Below are 23910 nucleotides of genomic sequence, written 5' to 3'. Positions count from 1 at the left end.
GATCCCAAGTCTTTTATCCTGTCAGAACCTTCCAGTGAGCAGAAAAAAGGCAGCAGGAGACGTCAGCTCAGCAGCCCAGTCCGGGCCCAACATACAGTGACCTTGGTTTACAAGGATCCTACCAGGAGCCTGCATCCTCAGGGCTCTGCCGCACAACAACTGCAACCCTGAGCTCCAAATATTTCCACAAAAGAAAGGCCACAAAGCCAGCACATCTGCTACTTGCAATTTGAAGAACGGGACTGTGTCAAAATGGCAAAGCAGCCTCCTGACTGGGAAACAAACCCTGTGAGTTGACCAGGGTTATGTTAGGTGAGAAAATTTCATTCCTCTAACAATTCTGTTTCTACTATGTACACATTTACATTTTAAGCTCCGATAAGTTTCTATTTATTTTCCATGGATGTTCTTGGACATTACCTCTCGTTCTGCCACTTTTATAAGCATGTGACTTTTGGCAAGCAACTTAAGCTTTCTGTGCCTTAGTTCCTTTACCGGTCTAAAAAGAAACCCGAGTGCAAAGTGACCTGTGCCATCCCTTACAACTTCTAAATTACTGTTATACTTTTTTTGCAGGTATTTAAATATTTTATTTAAAAGCCACACTCTTAAGAAAACCCAGCCACCAGCCTTGCAACCCTGAGCAAGTTGTCTCACCACCCACGTCCTCTCCTGCTAAATGGAAACACTGATCATGCCCATCTCATAGGGTGGCCCCGAGACTCCAATGAGAGAGAATGTTTGTGGGAGCTTCTTGTAAACTAAATGTTAATAAAAGTGTGGGAAATAAATAAATGTTACATTTGTTTAAAAGAAACTTCCAGTTTAAAATATACCCAGGCAGGGCTGTGAGGTCTGGGTCTGTAGCATCTTACGCTTGCCCTGGAGTTTGGATGCGGCGGTGGTTCTTGCCATGATACTCCAGGAACGAATCAGTTCAATCTGACAGGGATGCAGATACAGCTCAATTGCACAACTGCACACCAGCTGCCCATCTGCAATTTTGTCTCCAAATGGTAAGCACTGCCTACCAGTAAAGAAGCTTTTCTCCAATTTGTTAGGAGGGAATATAAACTTCCCAAACAGGTAGGGGGAGCTAGATAGAGATAATAGCGATAGAAAGGGGGAAAGGCAGAGGGGAAAATGGACAGCAGCATGGGCATCTGGGGCTAACACACGAGAGATGTGCAGCCCTCAAACCTCCTTTGGGGGCTAAAGACTCTTCGCTACAGCATGAATAGGAACCAAGGCCTGTTCCCCTTATGCTCTGCAAGCCTTGGAGTTAGTGTCTGTAAGGGCTTCTCCAAAGAGATGCCCGAGAACTTGGAGATAAGGTTAAACTAGCAGCAATGAATCAGACAGCTCTCTCCACCTGCCAGAGCCACCTGGAAAGGTGGGGTAACAGCCAAGGATGATTCTTTAAGATTTCTATTTCTATTCATCCACTTATACAACAATTTTCATTTTCTAGTTGGTATAAGAATCATGAGAGGACCCTTATCAGCTAATTTAGGTTCCTCAAATTTGAACAAACTTTAATTTGATAGTAATCTAAGGATTTGAGGGATAAGTAAATATCTATATTACAATTCAACTTTGAGATTATTCAAAAGTATATTATATTTTACCAAATAAACCCTGAGATACTTAAAAACAAAATCAAACAAAAACCTGGTGAAATTTACACATTAACAAGAAAGAAGGAACAGCTTTCCAACACACTAACTCTTTAGGGCCTTCTCAGGACACTACTGATCCATGAGTGGCCTCAAAGAGTTAATATGTAAGTCTAAAATTCGAGCAAGTTACTTTTTTCTTTTTTCCTCCCCCCCAAAGCCCCAGTGCATAGTTGTATATCCTAGTTGTAAGTCCTTCTAGTTCTTCTATGTGAGCTGCTGCGTCAGCATGGAAACTGACAAACGGGTGGTGTGATTCCAAGACTGGAACATTAACCCAGGCCATCGAAGCAGTGACAGCACCAAACTTCAACCACTGGCCATCAGGGCCAGTTGAGCAAGTTACTTTTTTCCATTTTCCTATAATAGTACTTACGTCAATTGAATATACGATAGACCTTGCTACAAATTTATACATCTGTCCATTTTTGTCTTCTGCTATACTTAACGTTTATTGTAGAAAACCAAGTTGAACATAGAACTGTATATTCCTAGGGGGCTGTAAAACATCTCTTGAGATACTACATGTCCCATTTATTGGCTTCTATGCCCTGAAATTTCATGTCTAGTTTAAAAATACAACTTGTTTGTTCCCAATTACAACTGATTTTGGTGTCCATTTAACTGCCCAGTCAGCAGGCAAATGATTGTGTCTTTAATCATAGCATCAGGTAAATGAGATCACTCTACCAGACCAAGTTTCTTTTGAGAACAATTACTATCTACCACAAAACCAACACACTGGGCCGGCCCCATGGCCAAGTGGTTGAATTCGTGTGCTCCGCTTCGGCGGCCCAGGGTTTTGCCAGTTCGGATCCTGGGCAAGGACATGGCACCACTCGTTGGGCCATGCTGAGGCGCTGTCCCATATAGCAGAATTAGAAGGACCTGCAACTGGAATACACAACTATGTACCTGGGAGGCTTTGGGGAGAAGAAGAAAAAGGGAAAAAAAAAAGAAGATTGGCAACAGATGTTAGCCCATGAGCCAATCTTTAAAAAAAAAAAACCGACACACTTATATCATGGAGTTTTTTTTGAAAACAGGCTAATAAACACACATATTGCAGATTTCAACACGAGTCAGTCATCTTCTCTTTGATAAGAGAACTATGTAGGTCTAAAGCTTAAAACTAAAACTTATCCCAACTATCACGTGTTCTGGAGCCAAAGGACACGGGTACTAAATAGCTGCTTTTCAAAGGTGATTAGTGGTGGAGAGACATGAAGCAATTAAAAGTAAATCATCACCCTTATATCAAGGATAGAGCATTTCATGCCACTGAGAAAAGTTAGAACATCACTGCCATTCGTAGGCATTTATCTGTCATCTGACTGACGTGACCCTGTTGTCACTGCTCTACCAAAGCTGTATAGACTTGTGTTCAGGCTATGGCTCCTGCATCCTCATCCTATTCTTACACACACCACCCAGGGCTCTCTGAGATTTTTAGTTGCTACACAGTAGGGTAGACACCAATTGCCTAGCTTTCCTTGTTAATGAGGATGGCCACCAAGAGTTGCTACTCCCTCCTTCTGTATACTTACAGTAGTGACAGAGACATAGAAATTTCTTCTATTTATCAAGTTATAATTTCAATTATGCATATAAAGCTGTGGTTCAAAGCAAAACACGTCAACTCTTTTCTCCATCAAGAAATGGCATCAGTGCAATTATTCTCAGGTTTGCTAAGTTTGAGCTTATTTGTTAAAATGTGTTTAATGACAATGAATACCATCATGTCCTTTAAGTACAAAACGTAAAAGATCATTATGGCATCAAAGCAGAGAATTTTAAAGATTAAAATGATGAGAAAATGAATCTTGCTTATATAGTGTCACTTTAGACTTATCCATAATATATTTAGTCATTCAACAGATATTTGATCACCCGCTGTGCATCAGGCACTGTGCCAGGTGCTGGGGATCTATCACTGAACAAAACAGAGAAAGATCCTTAGCCTCGTGAGGTTTCCATTCTAGCAGAGGTATACACACAGACGGCAAACAAACATCATGATGAGTAAATTATGGAATACGTTAGGAGGTAGTAAGTGCTATGGGAAAAGAGAAAAGGCAGTGTGAGAAGGCTTGGGAATGCTGTGGAAGGGAGAAGAGGAAGGGAGTTCTAACCAGGTGGTCAGGCTAAGCCTCATTAAAAGGTGAAGAGCAAAGAGGCCAGTGTAGCAGGAGCAAAGTAAGTGATGGGGACAGGGACAAAAGATGAGATCAGAGAGGCAGGAGGGGCCAGATGATGGAGGACCTTTAGGTCACGATAATGACATTAGCTTTTACTCTCAGAGAAAGGAGGCTTTGAAGGATTTTGAGCAGAGTGACTCATGTGTTAAAGGAATACCTGTGGCTTTTGTGTAAAGAACAGCCTGCAAAGGGCAGGGAAAGAAGCAGGGGGCCCAGTTAGGAGGCTATTGCAGTGACCCAGTCAAGGGATGATGGTGGCCTGGTCCAAAGTGTAGCAGAGAGGAGGATGAGAGGTGGTCAGATCTTGGATATGTTTTGAAAGGAGAACCGCCAGGATTTCCAGTCTGGACCAGGAATGTGGTGTCATAGAAAGAAGAGCCAAGGTTGGCTCCAAGGTCTTGGGCCTGATCAACTAGAACAATGGAATTGCCATCTCCCAAGATGAGGATGGTTGGGGGCAGAGCAGGTTTTGAGAGAGTAAGATCAGGACCTCAGGGTTGGACATGTCAAACGTGAAACATTTAGCAGTCATCCAAGTGGAGACATTAAGTAAGCAGTTGGCTTTAAAAATTTGGTGGAAAATTCAGGAAAGAGGTCTGGGCTAGAAATATAAATTCAGGTCTGGCATATATATGATGCTTGAACTCAGGAGACTGGATGAAAGCACCAGTGGAATAAGTAGATAAAAAGATCAAGGGGCAAAACCCTGGGACACACTGATACTCAGGGTGAGGGTGAAAAAGAAGGAACCAGCAAAGAAACTAAGAAGGAGCGATGGAGAGGAAAAATGAAAACTAAGAGAAACTTATGCTTCTGAAGAAAAACTGGATAACGAGGAACCATAAAAACTTCACCCAAAAAACAAAAAAAAACCTCTCAGGCAAAGGGGGCAATTCAGGAGACGGCCCCATGGCCGAGTGGTTAAGTTCACGTGCTCCTCTTCGGTGACCCAGAGTTTTGCCAGTTCAAGTCCTGGACGTGGACATGACACCGCTCATCAAGCCACACTGAGGCAGCATCCCACATGCCACAACTAGAAGGACCCACAGCTAAAAATACACAACTATGTACCAGGGGACTTTGGGGAGAAAAAGGAAAAATAAAATCTTTTTTTAAAAAAAGGGGGCAATTCATAAAAACTGAAGCAGCTTTTACAAGGAATGGTTATTTAGAAAGTTAGGTCTCACCTAAATTGATCTTATGATTTGTAACCTTACAATGGAGATTATAAGTGGGTAGGCCTGAAAGACAGATCACACAACAGCTTCCAACAAGCAAATGAAATAATTCTTCATTTTTAAAAGTCAACTACTAAAAAGATAAACTTCCAACCTTGTTGTTTTTTTTCCCTGCTTTTTCTCCCCAAATCTCCCCAGACATAGTTGTATATTCTAGTTGTGGGTCCTTCTAGTTGTGGCATGTGGGACGCCATCTCAGCATGCCCTGATGAGTGGTGCCATGTCCGCGCCCAGGATCCAAACTGACAAAACCCTGAGCTTCCGAAGCAGAGCGCATAAACTTAACCACTTGGCCACAGGGCTGGGCCCCCAAACCTTGTTTTGAGAACAAGATTGCCACAGAGCATACACATTCTCTCTCAAATCATCATGTATAGTCTAATTAATAAGTTCTTAGAATTTTTAGCATAACCATGAGAGTACTTCATTATACTTCTGAATCTTCAAAGAAGACCTAGATAAATTAGTTCCCTAGTTGATTAAGGATCTGATTTTAACACCAAATCTCACGCTCAAGGCCCAACTCCAATCCTGTGAAGCTTTTACTAACCACTTCTCCAAGTGGATCATCATCTTTCTCCTTTGACTCTTCTATAGACTCCGCCCCCCAAACCACTCAATTGGCAATCGCGTTGTCTTTATCAAAATAACTCATTTTTATACCAGAATTGGATCAATGCTTTACATACATTCTCTCTAATCCTTACAACAACTCTGCAAAATTGTGTTTATCCCTATTTTATAGATGAAGAAACTGATGCTTGGAGAGATCATCCAAGGTTATGCAACTAGTAAGGGACAAAACCAGGATTTAAATCCAGATCTGTCTTACTTCAGAGCTTTCCGTTCACCCACTATACATACTGCCTCTTGCACAGAAGTACTATCCTAATAATCATCAGTCACTATCTCTGGGACCCTGGGCAAGTTTTTAAACCTCTCAGAGCCTCAGTCTTCTCATCCATGAAATAAGGAGGATACACCACATTGTTATGAAGATTAAATAAGATAATGCATGTAAAAGTCCATATAATGGTCTTCATTATTACACATATTAGATTTTATGCTCCTTCGGGAGAGGTTCTTATGCCGCTCAGGTGTATCCCCTTCAACACCCAATAAAGGGTTTAATATACATTGAACATTATCTACTAGTCTTGGAAAGATTTCCTAAGGAGCAAAGTGGTGTCCCTTTCCAAGACGCCTGGATTAAGTATCCATAATCCAAACCTTAAGCTACAAGACAGTGACAAAGTCAGTGCACCCATCAGCCTGCACAGCATTTAACTGGTGTTTCCTCTCCAACGTGGCCTTCAGTGCCATAACAGTTTGACAAAGAAAAAAGCCCAAATGAAAAATATGAACACATTTTGTAAGAAAACATTCCTGGAAGGAGGGAGGACAGAAAGAAGGCCTGGTTTGTTATCAGTTAACAGAGACGGCATTGTTCTGTGTACCCTCTGATTTACAGCCTCCTGATAACAATAGTATCTAAAACACTGTCTAACTCATCACTCACTATGAAATTTGGTCTACTTTAGGAAAAGGCGCAATAAAATATTTACTAAACTTCCTTTACCCCCAGTAAGATGGACATGTCTGGTGGCATATCCAGGGAGGTGTACTGGATTTGCTACCAGGTAAGCACAGTGGATGGGAGTCAACCCCTGCTCTGCTGTTATGTGATTCACTTAACATCTCTCTTAATGACGGATCTGTTCTCCAGTTTGTAAAACATGGGCTAATACTATTTATTTTGCCTACTTCACAGGTTTATTGTGAAGGACAAATGAAATAATATATGTGAAATTAATTTACAAATTACAAATATATTACCAGAAATAGATAATCACCTACCACTTGTCCTTTGGTAAATGTCTGGTATTAGCAAAGCTGAGAGACTGATTTCTCTGGATGTGTTCACCTTGTAGTACCAAAGAAAATTAAAAAAAAAAAAAAATCTATACATCTTTTAAAAGAACATAACAAATGTTTTCTTAACTACAGAAGCTAGGGAAAAAGGTAGTTGGTTAAGCTGATCCTTCCACAGAAAAAATAGCCTCAGATGGTTCAGATATGGCTTCCTAACTAAAAGTGTGAAAATGGACTATCAGGCCCAGATGTAGGTACACACTGCATATGTGGCAGGGCTTACATACTACGTCATTTCACCTAGCACCTCAGTCTCTGCAAAACGCCAAGTGGCTCAGAGTATGAAAAACTAGTCCTTCTCCTTCTCTCCCCAGTGGTCATCCCAGTTGCCTCCTCAACACCTCTGGCAAAAAGAGGAAAAGGAGAAATGAGAAATCAAAACTATTCTTAGATGCAGGACATGCCTACCATCTCTCTTCGTGTTTCCTTGACCTAAATCCTTTCTGAACTAAGCATGGGACCCACAAAGAGCTGATGATGCAGTTTACTAGCTGACCCCCTGAGCCCAGTAATTCTTTGAATTGTGTCACCAACTTTCACCAAAACTTTTTTTTTTTTTGAGGAAGATTAGCCCTGAGCTAACATCCACCACCAATCCTCCTCTTTTTGCTGAGGAAGATTGGCCCTGAGCTAACACTGTGCCCATCTTCCTCTATTTTATATGTGGGACGCCTGCCACAGCATGGCTTGATGAGTGGTGCATAGGTCTGTGCACGGGATCCAAACTGGTGAACCCCGGGCCGCCGAAGCGGAGCATGCGAACTTAACCACTACACCACTGGGCCAGCCTCTAAAACTTTTAAATAAAGAAAAATAGCACGAATGTCCAGAATTAGACTGCAAGCTAGCAAAGATCCAAGTTCACACACATACTATACACACACACACAAAATTTATCCTAGTATCATTTTTGTTTATCATTTATCAACTATATCGAACTAGAAATATATTTTCAGCTACAATAGTAAGAAAAAGGGAAGAAACATAATAAGCACTTCTGAGAAAATTTTGTTAGAGGCAAATACTTTAGACGCTGCTTATTCTTGTTTCAGTATAAAAAGGCTGAAATTTGCCTTTGAAATAAGCAATATATAAATTGCTTGAGCACTTGAAATCCTAATTTTCTATGAAACCCTTGCTCTCTCCCCTCATTTGAAACTTGCTAACATTTCTCAAATAATCCTCTGAATAGAATTCCCATTTTCCCAGAAGTGTCCCACAAGTGGATGTAATGCTTCCTTGTGTCAAGGCCATTGGCTTTTACGATGTAACTAACTTCTGCACCTTTTACTGAAAATTTATTTATTTATTTATTTATTTATTTATTTTAAGGAAGATTAGCCCTGAGCTAACTGCTGTCAATCCTCCTCTTTTCACTGAGGAAGACTGACTCTGAGCTAACATCCATGCCCATCTTCCTCTACTTTATATGTGGGACGCCTACCACAGCATGGTGTGCCAAGCAGTGCCATGTCTGCACCCGGGATCCAAACCCTCAAACCTCGGGCCACCGAAGTGGAACGTGCACAGTTAACCTCTGCGCACCAGGCCAGCCCTGAAAAATAACTTATTGATGTTGGCAATATCATTGCACCATCTTTGTCCCTGATTATGGGTTGTAAGCCACTTAAAAATAAGCGACCTATCAAGTTTTTTGTATTGACGACATTTATTCCAACATTTTAATTTTAGCCTTTCTCTTGTTTTTTTAAGTTGTTTTTGTTTTTTAAGTTTGGCTATTTTTTAAATACCCAAAGCACACCATGAAACATATCCTCCGTTTAATGATCTGATGGATGTGTTGGCCTTGTCTTAAGAGACCTTGAATTTCATGAGTCCCTGAATTACAACCAGGATAATGTTTAAGGTCAACTTCAAACTGATCTTTCTTGCTCTTCTAAGAAGTTTTCTGTATGAAATAATAATATCCATTACCAGCAAAGCCAAAGAAGCATACTCACCAAGTGTACATAAGGCACAAAGTATCCAAAAAGTGCAAGTGGTATTCCAACGGCCCACACTGCATAAGCTGTCACCTTGAAGATGGCAAAATTGAAAAATTTTTTTGGAGGACTGAACTTTCTCCTGGAAAAGAGGGAGAATCTGTTGCTTCCTTCGGTTCCACTCTCTTTATCTTTGGCACTGGAAGCAAGAGGTCGGTAGGTGAAGCTAGCCAGAAAGAGAACAAACATGAAGATGGAGAGGATCCTCAGTGTATAAAAGAGGCCCACGCTGTCAGTCAGAACCCTTAAAAGGAAAGGCAGCAAAATTGTAAAGATACTGCTGCCAGCAGTGACAATGCCATTCACCAGTCCAAGGCGCTTCTTGAAATAGTGTCCCAGAATGACCAGTGAAGGCTGGTATGCAAAGGAGCAGCCACAGGCAAATATGATTCCATAGGTAAGGTACAGAGGCTCGATGGAACTGTAAAAAGATGAAAAGCAGCTTTCATTATTTTCATCATGTTCTTGGCAGAATAAAATCTTATCGTGAAATTGGCTTTTAGTTAATCAATGTATCTTCTACAAATAAAAATTAACCAAAAACAGAGGCAAAAAACTTAGTCAAGAATGTAGCATGAAAAATATTTTAATTTAATCTGAATGGTTAATAAAAATGCCTTGAGTATGTGAAAAACAACCATTAAGGTCATAAGGGATTTTGTTCCTCTTCCTCTATCCATGGATTTTGGGTGAACCAGGCAGCACTGGGTAAGAACTGCTGGCTCTCCACAACTCAGAAAGAAAGGATGGTGCCAGGAAGGGCCTCAGGACAAGTGAGAGTGATTAAGCTAACAAACAAAAAAGCTAGTCTCAATAAAAGTTAAAAAAAAATTATAAGTTAACTATGAAAACTCATTATTTCATGGAGTTTCCCCAGGTACTTAGTAAGCAATCTATTCAAAGCAAAAGCTGCATTTGATATTTCCTCCCCAAGGTTATGTCAGGAACATTCACAGAGAGAAGCGGCAGGCTTTCATTTTTGCTGGCCTAAGGGCTGCAGACCAACCTTCGCCCTGTATTACGCTGTTCTCAGCGTTATGCAAGATAACAAAAAATCATATTGTGATTGCAGAAAGACTAAATGAAGTGTGTTCATTAGTGACTCTAGTTTGCAAGCTTTAAGGCCATGTATGTCTCAAAAGAATAATAAAGGATTAAGAATTTTATAGTTTAATCAAATAACTATACATTTCTTATGAAAGTAAAGGATTATATCATTAATATTCGTGGAAACAAGGTAATGAGTAAAAGAAAACTGGTTAAAGTTTCTTCTCTTGAAAAATCCAATTCAATAGGCTATTTATCAGCCGTAAAGGCAAACTATTTATTAGAAACCAAGATAGATAAAGTTGATTAGTAACTAAATTTTGGACAATATTGGTCTAGCAATATGCTGAGGTAATCACAAGCACTCTAGAATCTGATCAAGTAAAGGCATGTTGGGGGGCCAGCCCAGTGGCATAGTGGTTAAGTTCATGTGCTCTGCATTGGCAGTCCGGGATTCGTAGGTTCAGATCCCAAGCATGGACCTAGCACCACTCATCAAGGCACACTGTGGCAGCATCCCACATAAAACAGAGGAAAACTGGCACAGATGTTAGCTCAGCAACAGTCTTCCTCGGGCAAAAAGAGGAAGACTGGCAACAGATGTTAGCTCAGGGCCAATCTTCCTCTCACACATACACACAAAAGGCACGTCAGCAATCCCCGCTCTGAGATGCTCTCCCCCTTCTGTTAATCCACAGCTAGCACCACCTTCAATGCAGGCTCAAGAGTTGCTCCTAGGCTTTTCCAGATTAACCTCATCCTCACTCAGACCACCCTTGACTGAATCCTAACTCTTTACTCAATAAACACATATTGAGAACAGTTACTATGTTCCGGGTACTTGGTGATAAAAAATTTTTTTTAACGTGGTTATACCTGACTCATAGTCAGCTTAGTGAAACAAGATATCTACCCCAAATAATAAGAATATAATACAGAACAAGATATAAATAATACTCTGTTCATTCTGCACCAGTTTTCCCACGTAAGCAGTTTTCCAGATAACTGAAACTTACTTAACAATTTTTAAGGAAAAATCTAAGTCTGTTATATATTTCTCAGCCTTCTTCAAAGCACATATTAAAAATAGTATTGGCAACACAGTATCACCATGAACATCAATTTCTGTACAATTTACCACAGAATACTGAAGCTGTCAGTGGAAAACCAGAGAGCCCTGTGTATGAATGGGAACATTCTTACATTCTTTCGCACACAATTTTAAACACTAAGTGCTGGGTGAGATTCTCTTGGTCTCCCTCCTACAAAGGAAAGGCTTTGGGATGTTCACTGCTGCTGAGGCTTTTTCAGTTACTTCTAAAGGCTCACCTCAGTAACAGATGGTTCAAACCGCTGAAGTCCAACCACTGAATAAGTGCAGAGTAATCAGGGAGATACCAACCATGTATGCAAAAAGGATTCCAAGAAGGGGCACTGAGGTGACCTGTGGTTGGTAGAGAAGGCTTCCCAGAAAGGCAGAACTCGGGCGAGAAGAAAAGTGGGTCCACTGTTCAACACCTGGAATTTATACCACATTCCCCCTCACTCTTATAATTACTCTGAAATTTTGGTAGCTTTGATCAGTGCATTAAATAATGAAATTGAATAGAAAATATGAGAACATGTAGCAAGGTCAATATGCTTTCAAAAAGTTTTGTTTCAGTTGGGGAGAGAGAGAGAACTGGGTCACAATGTAGAATATATTTCATAATATTTATTTCTCAATGGTAGAAAAAGCTTGAAAAACACTGCTCACTTTAAGTAGGGTTGTAGGTATGTGTTTTGTCCACCACAGAAGGCAATAGTTACACAGGTTTTCAGCCTCTGAGTCCTTTTTCATCAAGGCCTGAGTGCTGACACATTCAGTAAGTGCCTCGGCCACAGGAACTACAACAGGCACCCAGAGGCTCCGAGACCAAAGCAGCTATCTCACGATGCAATAACAAACGATGCTGTATTACTGATAAAAAAGAACTAAAAGTAAATGATCTCACAGAATTACCTAACCAGAATCTTAATCCAAACAAAACTGTTTTTTTCCCTTTAAAAAACAACTTTTGAGAGGAAAAATATCATAAAGGCACTTTAAAGATAGAATATCTATTTTCTACCAAGAAATAAAAATAATTGTTTAGAATCCAAATAAAATTTCTAAGTTAAGTGAAAGAAAGAAGCTCAGTTCAGAGTTGGGGAAGGGGTGTATGTGGTGGGGGGTGGAGGGGTCGAATTAGTGAAACCAAGGATTCTCTTGATCTCCCAAAGTAAAAATAAACAGGGCAAGAAATGTAAGTTGGATTTTTTTCCCTAATGATCACAATAATGCTTTTCAACTAGAGCATGAAGATAGCTAGGGAAGGGAAAGAGGCAGGAAATGAAGATAAACCACTAAAGTAGAGACAGAGGATGGAAATCATCTTCAGAGGTTTTCTTGTTTATCACTCCTGTTAGCCAGAGCTACATATTAACCAGTGTTTCTCTGCCTGGGGATTATTCTGACAATGAGAGGGATTTACTAGTAGAATTGGAGATGGAAGGAGAGGTGCCTCAAACAGTAATGTGTCCATCAGCTCTTTGCAGTTAGTCCTTCTTCAGTGCACGACATCTTTTAATAGGCACAGGGAAACTGTATTGATATTAAGTTTTATTTTAAGCTGCATTTGACAACTTCATTTTCCTCATGATCTTTTAAAATTTGAACATGTTCTTTTTTAAAGAATGTAGACGGGGGCCAGCCTGGTGGCATGGTGGTTGGGTTTGCACACTTGCTTCGATGGCCTGGGGTTCACAGGGTCCAATCCTGGGCATGGACCTACATACCACTCACTGGACCATGCTGTGGTGATGTCATACATACAAAATAGAGGAAGACTGGCACAGATGTTAGCTCATCGACAACCTTCCTCAAGCAAAAAGAGGAAGACTGGCAAGAGATGTGAGCTCATGACCAATCTTCCTCACACACACGCACAGACACAAAATGTAGATGGGAATTCTCCACCTGGGTTGAAATAAATAGCAAAGTTGTTTTTTTTCTAACTCCCCAAACCCCAGTATATAGTTGTATATCCTAGTTATAGGTCCTTCTCGGTCTTCTATGTGGGACGCCACCACAGCATGGCTTGATGAGCAGTGTGTAGGTCCACGCCCAGGATCCAAACTGGCAAGCCCCAGGCTACCGAAGCAGAGCATGGGAATTTAACCACTCAGCCCTGGGGCTGGCCCCAAAAGCAAAGTTTTGATCTCATTAATAAAAATATTTCAAATTGAGCTTATGAACAACTGCTTCAAAACACCACTTACTGTACACTTTGGGCCTCAGACTAAGCTATCTTTAACTAAGGCCATTGCTTTAGACAACTCACTGTTATAACTTGAGTTCTTTTAGGATTTTTATGTGAATAGAAACAAACAAAGGAGAGCCCTTTTGCTTGGCTCCAGGGAACACATATATCCTGATGACCTCTAACTCAGGGGCTGCAAGCAAAAGTATTTAAATTTAAAAGATTCTCAAGCTCTATGAGCTGCTATGGATAACAATATGTAAGTCATACTGCTTAAAGTCTTAAGCAATGAAAAGGAGGATTTTTCTTTGGAAACAGCAAAGTTCCTGAAAGGAAAACTTTGAAGTATCTAATAGTTCTTGAAAAGCAACATGAAGAAACTGAGTACTTACCTTACAAAAGAACTGGACAAGAGTCCAATGAACGCAACAGCAGCACCCACGACGGCTGTTTTCCGACAACCAAATATGTCCGTGAAGACGCTGACTATCGGGCAGCAAAAGAAAATCATCCCCATGGAGAGAGAACTTACCCATGCTGTAAGAGAGTAAAAAGGGACACTATGACATGGTGAACTATATTTGTACTTATCTCACAGTATATAATGCATACTTAGAAAAATATTAATGCAGAAAAGGTACTGTGATGAATGGGAAGAGGATGGGATAAATTAGTAACAAATCTAAATTATAGTTCAAAGGATCAGCCAATACTAAATGTAAACAGCAATTATTTGTGTTTAATAAATTCTTGAAAAGTCTGTAGTCTTAAATAAATCAAACATTCTCCTATGACGCAAACACTATTAATCTCTAATCTGTTATCCATGATTTTAAGCAACTTCTACTCTATGGAAAGAAAATTTACTTAAAAAAGAATAACGAGATACGTTTAGAAATCATGCCTAGGTGGTCAAACTGCAAAGGAATGATGACCACTGAAGACAGGATAGTGGTTAACTCTTGGAGAGAGGAAAGAGAATTATAATCATTTGGACCCAGTAGTTAAGAATTGATCATCTGCATAGACTCTGGGCTTAGTTCTTTTGTTAAGGGAATCCAGTCATACTCTTAGTAGACTAGTTGTTGACCCAGATAATAGTTACTGGGTATTCACTTTACTTATAAAACCATAAATACACTTTATCTTCTTTTCTGAGAGTATGTTATTTTTCACAATAAAAAAAACAGCAAGAATCAGAAGTCATAATTTCCTGTTCTGATGCTGTAAAAATCACAACTGCTGTAAAAAAAAGAAATACTGAGGAAAAATTATCATAATTTGGTACCAAAGAAATGAGTGATCTCATAGGATATCAAGTCTGTAAATTCTTCTGAAAAAGAATAATAAACTAATGGGGAGTAAGTGACAGTGGGTTTAGAACAAACAGACCTGGCCCAAATCCCCCAGCTCTAACTATAATGCATCCGTGGGCAAGTCATTTCCCCTAAGTCTGTTTGCTTATCTTGAAAGAGGCTCAAACACATACCTTTCCAGAATTATTAAGGATTAGAGAAAATCTATCTAAACCTCAGTATCTAGCACAGAAGCACTTTATAATTTAGAGTTTTAACAACAACAAGTTGTAGTATAAATTGAAGTAGATGATCTCTAGAGTTCCATTCAGCTCTGGAAGTCTACTAGTCTATTACTCTATTTCCTCAGCAAAGGAAGTAAGTCCAGACCTTATGCAAATAATTACTTCTTAGTGATGGGGTCCAAATGAAGCTTTACCAGACTAACAATTTCATTTAATTCATTGCCTTCTTACATTTTAAATTACTTTTTAAATTATGTATATTTTAATCAGCCATAGTTCCTTTCTTCCCTTACTGGAAACAAGAGAGACAATAATCTTAAAACACAATGAGGAGATTGTGCCAACAATGTGATCTTGACTTAGGTGTTGGTGGGGGGATTCAGAAGTGGACAGTAGAAAGAAGCGACTGGCCACATGAGCTAGTACCACCCTAGCCCCAGATGTGCAGAGCCGTTCAGGATGGGTCTGCTCAAGGAGAAGTAGGATTTTGTAGTCTACTATCTAATATAAAAATGTCACTGATTTATAATAATTTAATCTCATTCAAAAAAGTTTAGTCATCTATCATGTTTAAGAAACGATCTAAACAATTTAGGCAGACTAGAAGAATAACATCCTAACATCTATTTTTGGATAAAGGCAGTTTTACAATTAAGTAAAAAGGCAACACTAATAGACCACATTAAGAAATCCAAGAACATACACTTATATTGCACTTAATGCTGATATAAGTCAAGGCATTTTCAAGAATAAAGACAAGTCTTTATGCATTACTGTCGATTTTGATTTGCTATACCAAATATGAACAATTTTACAGATTTTTATGTCCACCAAACAAGCACTAAATGCAGGATATAATCAAACACAACTTTATTTTTGTCTCAACTATCCTCTTTTTATTTTTGAGGAAGATTAGCTCTGAGCTAACATCCGCTGCCAATCCTCCTCTTTTTGCTGAGGAAGACTGGCCCTGAGCTAACATGTATGCCTATCTTCCTCTACTTTTCATATGTGGGATGCTTGGCACTGCGTGGCTTGATAAGCAGAGCATAGGTCCACACCCAGGATCCAAACTGGAGAAGCTGGGCTGCCAAAGCAGAGTTCGTGAACTTAACCACTACGCCACCAGGCCAGCCCTCAACTATCCTCTTAAAATTTATGTGGTAGGTAAAAATGTTCCTGTGCCACTGCATGACCACTTGGGCAGACCCACAGGATTCTTCTGGCCAGTGTTAAATAACAGAAAGGCCTATGGCCACTTTAGGTAACAAACCAAGCTTCACTTGGTAATCAAATCTATTTTCCCAGCCCCAGCTGGGAAGGGACTGACATGAGCTTTGTCTCTTTGCCATGACCTCCCTCCCTGTCCCTAGCTGTCAGTACTCTCCAAGGTGGGCATGGGATGGTGGGGGAAGGAAGGAAGGAGATTCCAACTTAAGTGGTCCTGCCAAAAAAAGGCCTGTCTGATGTTTGAAGCTGACTCTTTTTTCTCAGATTCACTTCTGTGGGTTCTTCAGAGTCTCACCTCAGAGTTCCTTCTGGCTGTAGCTCCACTGACGTGGATAATTCATTCTCCTTCTGGCTTTCTGGGTGTCACTTAAAAGACTCACTGTTGGAGCCTCATTGCCCTTCTGGGCAGTTTACTTGGGCAGGAGTCAAAACAGCTCAGGCTGTCCCCCTTCCTCCAGCAGGCCTGCCTCTGAGCTGTAGGAAACACTCATCTTGCCTTTGCCCTGACAAACCCTGGAGTGTAGGCAAATTCCAACACAGCCACATCTTGGGTAGCTCTTGCTGTGGGAGCGGTTAGCCAGCTACAGTTCTCTCCTTGTTGGATTTCTCAGGGGATTCAGACCCTAGTCCTCTGCACCCCCTAACTGAAGAGAATTCTTTAAATCTCTAAGTGGTCCCTTGAAAGCTCCTCTCACTAGTTATCAAGTGAAAGAGCATGCACCCCCACTTCTCTCATGGGGTGGGGAGAAGCCACAGCATAACCTTCTCAAAGAATCCTCATAAAGTGCTCTTCCTTGACCCATAAGCATCCTCTTTATGGGTTTTAGAGCTTCTAACCAGTTCTTGAACATGAACTATCTCACCTTTGAATTATACACTATTGTCCCTTAGTGTCTCAGCTAAAATCCCAATAGCATATTCTGTTATACTAATAATTAGCAACAGACAAAATTGGGTCTATCTTCTGATCACATTTGAAAAGAAATTAATTCTTGAATGAGTAATTACTTGCCCTTGTAAACTCACAAAATTTCAAGTTTTTGTAAAGTTTTAACATGGCATCCCAAAGAATTCAAGGTCTTAAGGGTTATGAAATACACCAAAAAATAAAATGGGCTGTTATTCTTTCACCTCTTCCAAGTCTGTGTGGTTATTATTAATAATAAAAACTCAACAGAGTTAGCTGTTGAGGTGACAATATATTTGCTGTGCTCAGAGATGACCTCATTTAATCTTCAAAACTCTAAAGGATAGGTACTTTTATTAAGTTCATTTAACAATCGAGAAACTGAAGTACATAGTCGCTAAATCCAGCATGGTAAAATTTTTATTTAAAAAATGCAAACTAGCCCTAGTCCCTCTATGTAATTCAACCAAACACCCCCACAGGGTTTCCTAATATTGTTGAAGAAACAAGTCTTTTTCAACGGAAGCAGTGCTATTTAAATTACGGAATAACAACATTCTCTCCCTTCCTATTAAAAGTGCCTATTGTGTTCTAGGCACTATCCTAGGCTGTTGAGAATACAAAAACAACTGAGATTCCTCCACCTTCCACTAATTTTCAGTCTAGTAACCTACATGCAAATAAAGGTCCACTAGAACACCACACAGAATGTGCTAAATGTTTTGAGAGAGAGAGAGATGTCAAAAAGTGTAAATTAAAGAAAGGCTTTAGAACATGCTTGTATACTCTAATTTGAATATGTGTGTGTCTTTGATGTTATAGAGAGACACATCCGTGAAAACTATGCTGGGAAATCTTTTTAAAAAAATACCAGGAAGCTTTCCAATTTCCCCATCCAGATCCTCCTTGTTTCTTACTCCATACGGAGAACAAATCCTCAGCCTCAGTGTTTGGCCAAATAAAAATGCAAATCACTCCAAGGAAGTGGTTAAGTTTAATATTTAAGAAGATTTTCCTGAGCCAGCCACGATGGCTTAATGGTTAAAGTTCGGCACTGTCCACTTCGGCAGCACAGGCTCAGTTCCCAGGCGCAGAACCACACCAGTCCTCTGTCAGTAGCCATGCTGCAGCAGCAGTTCACATAGAAGGACTTACAACTAGAATATACAACCAGGTACTGGGGTTTTGGGGAGGGAAAAAAAAAGAGGAAGATTGGCAACAGTTGTTAGCTCAGGGTGAATCTTTCCCAGCAAAAAAAAAAAAAGGAAAAAAGAAAAAGAAGATTTTCCTGCATATTAAGAAAAATAAAGGTGTTGTAATTATGCAGATGTAAATGATGGCAAGGGCAAAGTGTTCATAAATGTTCTTTTGCCCCTTTTTGGTAGCTTGAACCCCCATTTCCACTTGATCTTGGCTTTTTTCAAGACATCTTTGCTCTGTAATATCTCAACATTGGTCTAATAGCCTTAAATGAAATGAAGTGAAACTATACTATACAAAATTGAGATTAAAATGCAAAGTATTATGTAGCAAAGTCCTAACAAGTCTTGGGGCAGGGAGCTGTCTGGCAACTACACACAAATTCAAGACTGAGTAGACTGTACTTGCCTTGACCATTTTATTGCCAATCTAAAGGTTATTTGGTAGTTATACTTCACTCAGGAATGGTTTCAAAATTATTTGCTATCAACTTCTATTAATGGCCTCAGGGTGAAGTGGTTAAGCAAACCCTCCTGCAGACAACAATGTTAAAATCTGTGTGGGGAGAAAAAAAGTATATTTAACTACATTGGAAAATGCCTAAAAACAGACAAAAGTCAGAGGAGAGTTAACTCTTAAAAAGCTGAAGCTGGAAGAACTGCAAGTTTGTGGGCTGTCTTGAGGGTCAACAAACTATGCAGGCGCTAGGTAGACTGGAAAGGGGACAGACTAAAGAGAAGCAGCAGCTGGAAGCTGTAAGAACTGAGCAGAGGTATCAGCTGCTGCGCATCACAGAGCAAGAGACTTCACAGCTGGAGTCCAGGCACGCTAACTGCCTACTAGGAACAAAAACTCAATGATCCTTGGAAGAACGTAATAGAATCAGAGCTGTTTCAAAATATTATCTGCAATGTCCAAGTTTCAACCTAAAATTACTAGACATGCAAAGAAACAGGTAATCAATATTTATTGACTCTGAATGACCTCAGGTGTTGAATTTAGTAGACAAAGACTTCAAAATGTCTATTATAAATACATTAGAAGTATTAAAGGACAACCTTTTCAAAGAATAAAAAGTGGTCTCATTGAGTGAAGACATAGAGAATCTCAACAACAAAAAGGAAACTACAAAAAAAAAAGGAAATTCTGGAGGTGAAAATAACTGAAAAATGCATTTGCTAGGTCCAGTAGCAGACTGGAGATATAAAATAAAAAAGAATCTAGGAATCTGAAGACAGAAATTACCTGATCCAAAGAACAGAGAGAAAAATAATATTAAACAAAAATGAATATAAAGTCTTAGAGATCTGTGGGACAAAAATCAGGAGGCATAAACATAAGTATAATTGAGGTCCTAGAAGAATGGAGTAGACATAAGAATGGAAAAAAGATATATGAAGAAACAGTGGTCCTCCCAAAATCACAAATTTTGTGAAAAACATTAACCTACAGATCTAAGAAGCACAAAGATCCTCAATCAGGACAAACACTAAGCAAACCACTGCTAAGCACATCATAGTTAAAGTTCTGAATGCCAAAATTATGAAAGCAGCCAGAGAAAAAATGACATATTATATCCAGGGAGAACAATGATAACATTATCAGTTTGCCTCTCACAAAAACTAAAAATAATGGAGGACAGATGACATTGGAACTGTCATATTCAAAATGCTGAAAGAGGAAAAAGCTGTCAACCAAGAATTCTATATCCACCTAAACTAGCCTTCAAAAAATGAATGCAAAATAAAGATATTTTCAGACAATAAAAACAAGAGAATTTGTCACTAGGAGATTTCCACTACAAGAAATATTAAAGAAACTTCTTCAGACTGAAGGGAAATGACACCAGCAAGATCCAAGAAATACACACATACACTTCTTCCACATAAGTTCTTTACAAGATATATGATTGTTTAAAGCAAAAATTATAACACTGTATACAGATGTATTACATGTATGATAACAATAGCCTTAGATGGAGGTAGATGAAAGTATTCTATTGAAAGGTTCCTGTATTTTACCTGAAGCAATTCTGTATTAACTTAAAATATAGGATAGCTTAAAGATGCATACTGTAATCCCTAGAAAAAGCATTAAAAAATAACACAAAGAGATACAGCTAGAAGGCCAATAGAGGAATTAAAATTAATTACTAAAAATTATTTGACTAATGCAAAGGAAGGCAGAAGAGAATGAATAAAAAAAACAAAAAGCAAAGAGACAAATAGAAAATAGTAAAATGTAAAATCTAAATATGACCATATCAGTAATTTCATTAAATAAAATAGACTAGGGGCCAGCCTGGTGGTGCAGCAGTTAAGTTTGCATGTTCTGCTTCTCAGCAGCCCGGGGTTCGCCAGTTCAGATCCCGGGTGTGGACATGGCACCGCTTGGCAAAAGCCGTGCTGTGGTAGGTGTCCCACATATAAAGTAGAGGAAGATGGGCATGGATGTTAGCTCAGGGCCAGTCTTCCTCAGCAAAAAGAGGAGGATTGGCAGTAGTTAGCTCAGGGCTAATCTTCCTCAAATAAATTAATTAATTAATTAAATAAAATAAAATAGACTAAAGACTCCAATCAAATGGCAAAGATTGTTTGACTGATAAAAAAGAATCGATTATATTCTCTTTAAAGAGATGTGCTTTAACTACAAATATACTAATAAGTTGAACATAAAAAGATATACCCTGTTAAAAACAACCCTAAGAAGGCCAGAGTGGCTATATTAATATTAGACAAAATAGACTTCAAGACAAAAAGTATTACTAGAAACAAAAAGGGATACTTCATAATGATAAAAGTGTCAATGCATCAGGAAGATGTAACAACTATAAATTCATATACACCTACTAACATAGCTTCAGAATACAGGAAGCAATAAAATTTGATCCCTACCTCACACCATATTGAAAAATTACCTCAAAATGGAGCATAAAACTTAAATGTAAAACTGAAAACTATAAAATGTTTAGAAGAAAACACTGGAGAAAATCTTTGTGACCCTGATTTAGGCAGAGTTCTCAGATACAACATCAAAAACACAATCCATACAAGCAAAAAATTGATAAACTAAACTTCATCAAAACTAAGAACTTCTCTTATGGAAGCACTGTTAAGAAAATGAAAAGTAAAGGGGAACAGAATTTGTCACCCCAAAATATGCCTCTTTGGCATGAGGATTATTTTAGGCTGATTATTTGTAAGAAACAACAGACACAGGAGAAGCTCTCTGAAAACCTGAGTAGAAGTTACACTTTTGTAAGAGAAGTTTATTTAAGGGAAATCTCCATTTGTAAGGGTATCTTCCTTTTTGCACCAGAAGAGGGGGATGGCTAAATTTCCAGAAACTTTTATCAAGGGAGAAGGCAGAGACTTAAATCTTCATAGCAACCTTACCCTTATTACTGTGCTTTTCCTGATAACCTCCCATAACTGGCTCCCTGTGACTCCAACCTCTTTTGTCTTTAGCTGGAGATGGTATTTAAGGTGATGGCTTAGGGCATTTCAGGAACTTACTCAGTTTTCCTGGGTATCTCCCATGTATATAGGAGGTATACACGTTATTAAACTTCTGTTTGTTTTTCTCCTGTTCAACTGTCTTTTATTACCAGGGGGTCTCAGCCAAGAACCTAGTAGGGCATAGGGAAAATCATTTTTCCTCTCCTACAAAAGAGAAGTCACAAACTGAGAGAAAAGATTTGCAAATTACATATCTAATAAAGAACTTGTATCTAGATTATATAAAGAATTCTCAAAACTCAATAAAAACCAAGCAACCCCATTAAAAAAGGGGCAAAAGATTTCAACAGTCACTTTACAAAAAAATATATGTAAATGAAAAAATGTTCAATATAATTAGTCATCAGGGAAATGTAAATTAAAATAACAATGAAAAAACACACATACCTATTAGAATGGCTAAAATGAAAAAGACTAATCATACCAAGTATTGGTGAAGATGGAAAGCAAGTGGAACTGTCATACACTGCTACTGGGAACAGAAAATAGTACAGCCACTTTGGAAAACATTTTAGGAGCTTTTTTAAAGTTAAACATACCCCAGTATGACCCAGCCATTCTACTCCTAAGTATTTACTTAACAGAAACAAGAGTATATGTCCATACAAAACTTTATATATAGACACTTATAGCTGCTTTATTTCTAATAGTCAAAAACTGGAAAGAATCCAAATGTCCAGAACTAAATGACTGGATAAACAAATTACAGTGTGTTAAAAAAAAGAACAGGCCAAAATGGAGTTACTTATGCTAAGCCCCACCAAGACTTCATACCTAACCTAAATTCAGTTTCAGTCTCTCCCAGGAATGGCATTTTAAACCAATCAGTCTGGAATTTCCTGATCAACACTAGTAAGATAATCTACCTGACAAGACCTTAGGGAAGGCAATCTTCTCTGAAATAATCTACCCTTCTAACTTCATTGTCCCGCCCTCTTTCTGCCTCAAAAACCTTTGATTTTGTACAACTCCTCAGAGCTCCTATTTGCTGGACGGGAGGCAGCCTGATTCATGAATCGCTGAATATATAATAAAGCCAGTTAGATCTTTAAATTTACTCAGGGGTTGATTTTTTATTGTTTAACAAGTGTATTCATAATGGAATACTACCCAGTAATAAACAGGAGTGAACTACCGATAAATACAACATGGATGAATACCAAAAGAATCCTGCTCAGGGAAAGAAGTCAAACCCAATACATAAGTATGATTCCATTTACAAAAAACTCTAAAAAATAGAAATTAATCTATAGTAACAGGAGGCATATCGGTGTTTACCTGATGGGAGGGAGGGAGCTGGAGGGAAGGATTACAAAGGGGCACAAAGAAACTTTTGGGAGCGATGGATATGTTCATTATCTTGACTGTAGTAATGGTTTCACTGGTATATACATATGACAAAATTCATAAAATTGTATCCTTAAAATATGCAGTTTATTATATGTCAATTATATCTCAATAATGCTGATAAATAATCTCCATGGAAGATTTCAACAACAACAACAAATAGATGTCATAAAAAACAAACATGAAACAAAAACTGACGGAACTAGAGGGAGAACTAAACAAATCCATGATCATAGTTGTACATTTTAGCACACCTCTCTCTGTAAATAGCAGAACAGGCAGACCAAAATAAAATCAGTAAAATAAAGAAGGCTGGATGACTCTACCTACCATCTTAACCTAACTGACATTTATAGAATGCTATACCCAACAACAATTGCAGAAAATTGTTTGCTCTGCCAGGAAAATTGTGAATCACTGACGAGGGTGGGGTGGAGACAGATGGAGGAGAGAACTAACATTTCTACAGTGCCTCCTAATCCATGGAAAGGACCTGGCACAAAATTGTCATTAGATCTTCAGGCAATCCTGTGAAGCAATATCTTCATTTTAAAGGTGGGGAAAAAAGAGATAAGAGGTGTTAAGCAACTTGCCAATGTCATGCAAATTTGGTGTGGTGCAAACTAAACATTGCAGGTAGAAATAGGAATAAGACATGCCGAAGAGTTTTCACTCACCCACAGCCAGGCACCACGCCTGAGGTTGTTAATAAAAAATATCCCTCCCTGGAGAAGCTAATCTAGCTAAATTAAGACAAAATCCAAGCTTCAGTCAAGATGACACAGTGAATTCA

The 23910-nt window shown here is 38.9% G+C and overlaps 1 protein-coding gene across 2 annotated transcripts in view; it reads right to left on the bottom strand.

The window, feature by feature from the left end:
• Positions 1-23910, bottom strand: part of SLC16A10 (solute carrier family 16 member 10) — a 127920-nt gene that overhangs the window by 37742 nt on the left and 66268 nt on the right. For both annotated transcript variants that reach the window (XM_070559308.1, XM_070559309.1), the window contains exons 2-3: positions 13768-13912; positions 9006-9468 (exon numbers count right to left, since the gene is read on the bottom strand). In XM_070559308.1, coding sequence (XP_070415409.1) covers positions 9006-9468; positions 13768-13912 — 608 coding nt within the window. The remainder of the gene's footprint in view (positions 1-9005; positions 9469-13767; positions 13913-23910) is intronic.

Source organism: Equus przewalskii, chromosome 9 (genome assembly GCF_037783145.1).
Source record: "Equus przewalskii isolate Varuska chromosome 9, EquPr2, whole genome shotgun sequence".
NCBI lineage: Eukaryota > Metazoa > Chordata > Mammalia > Perissodactyla > Equidae > Equus > Equus przewalskii.
Note: the sequence above shows the minus strand (reverse complement) of the source record. Positions and strands in the feature narration are given on the sequence as shown.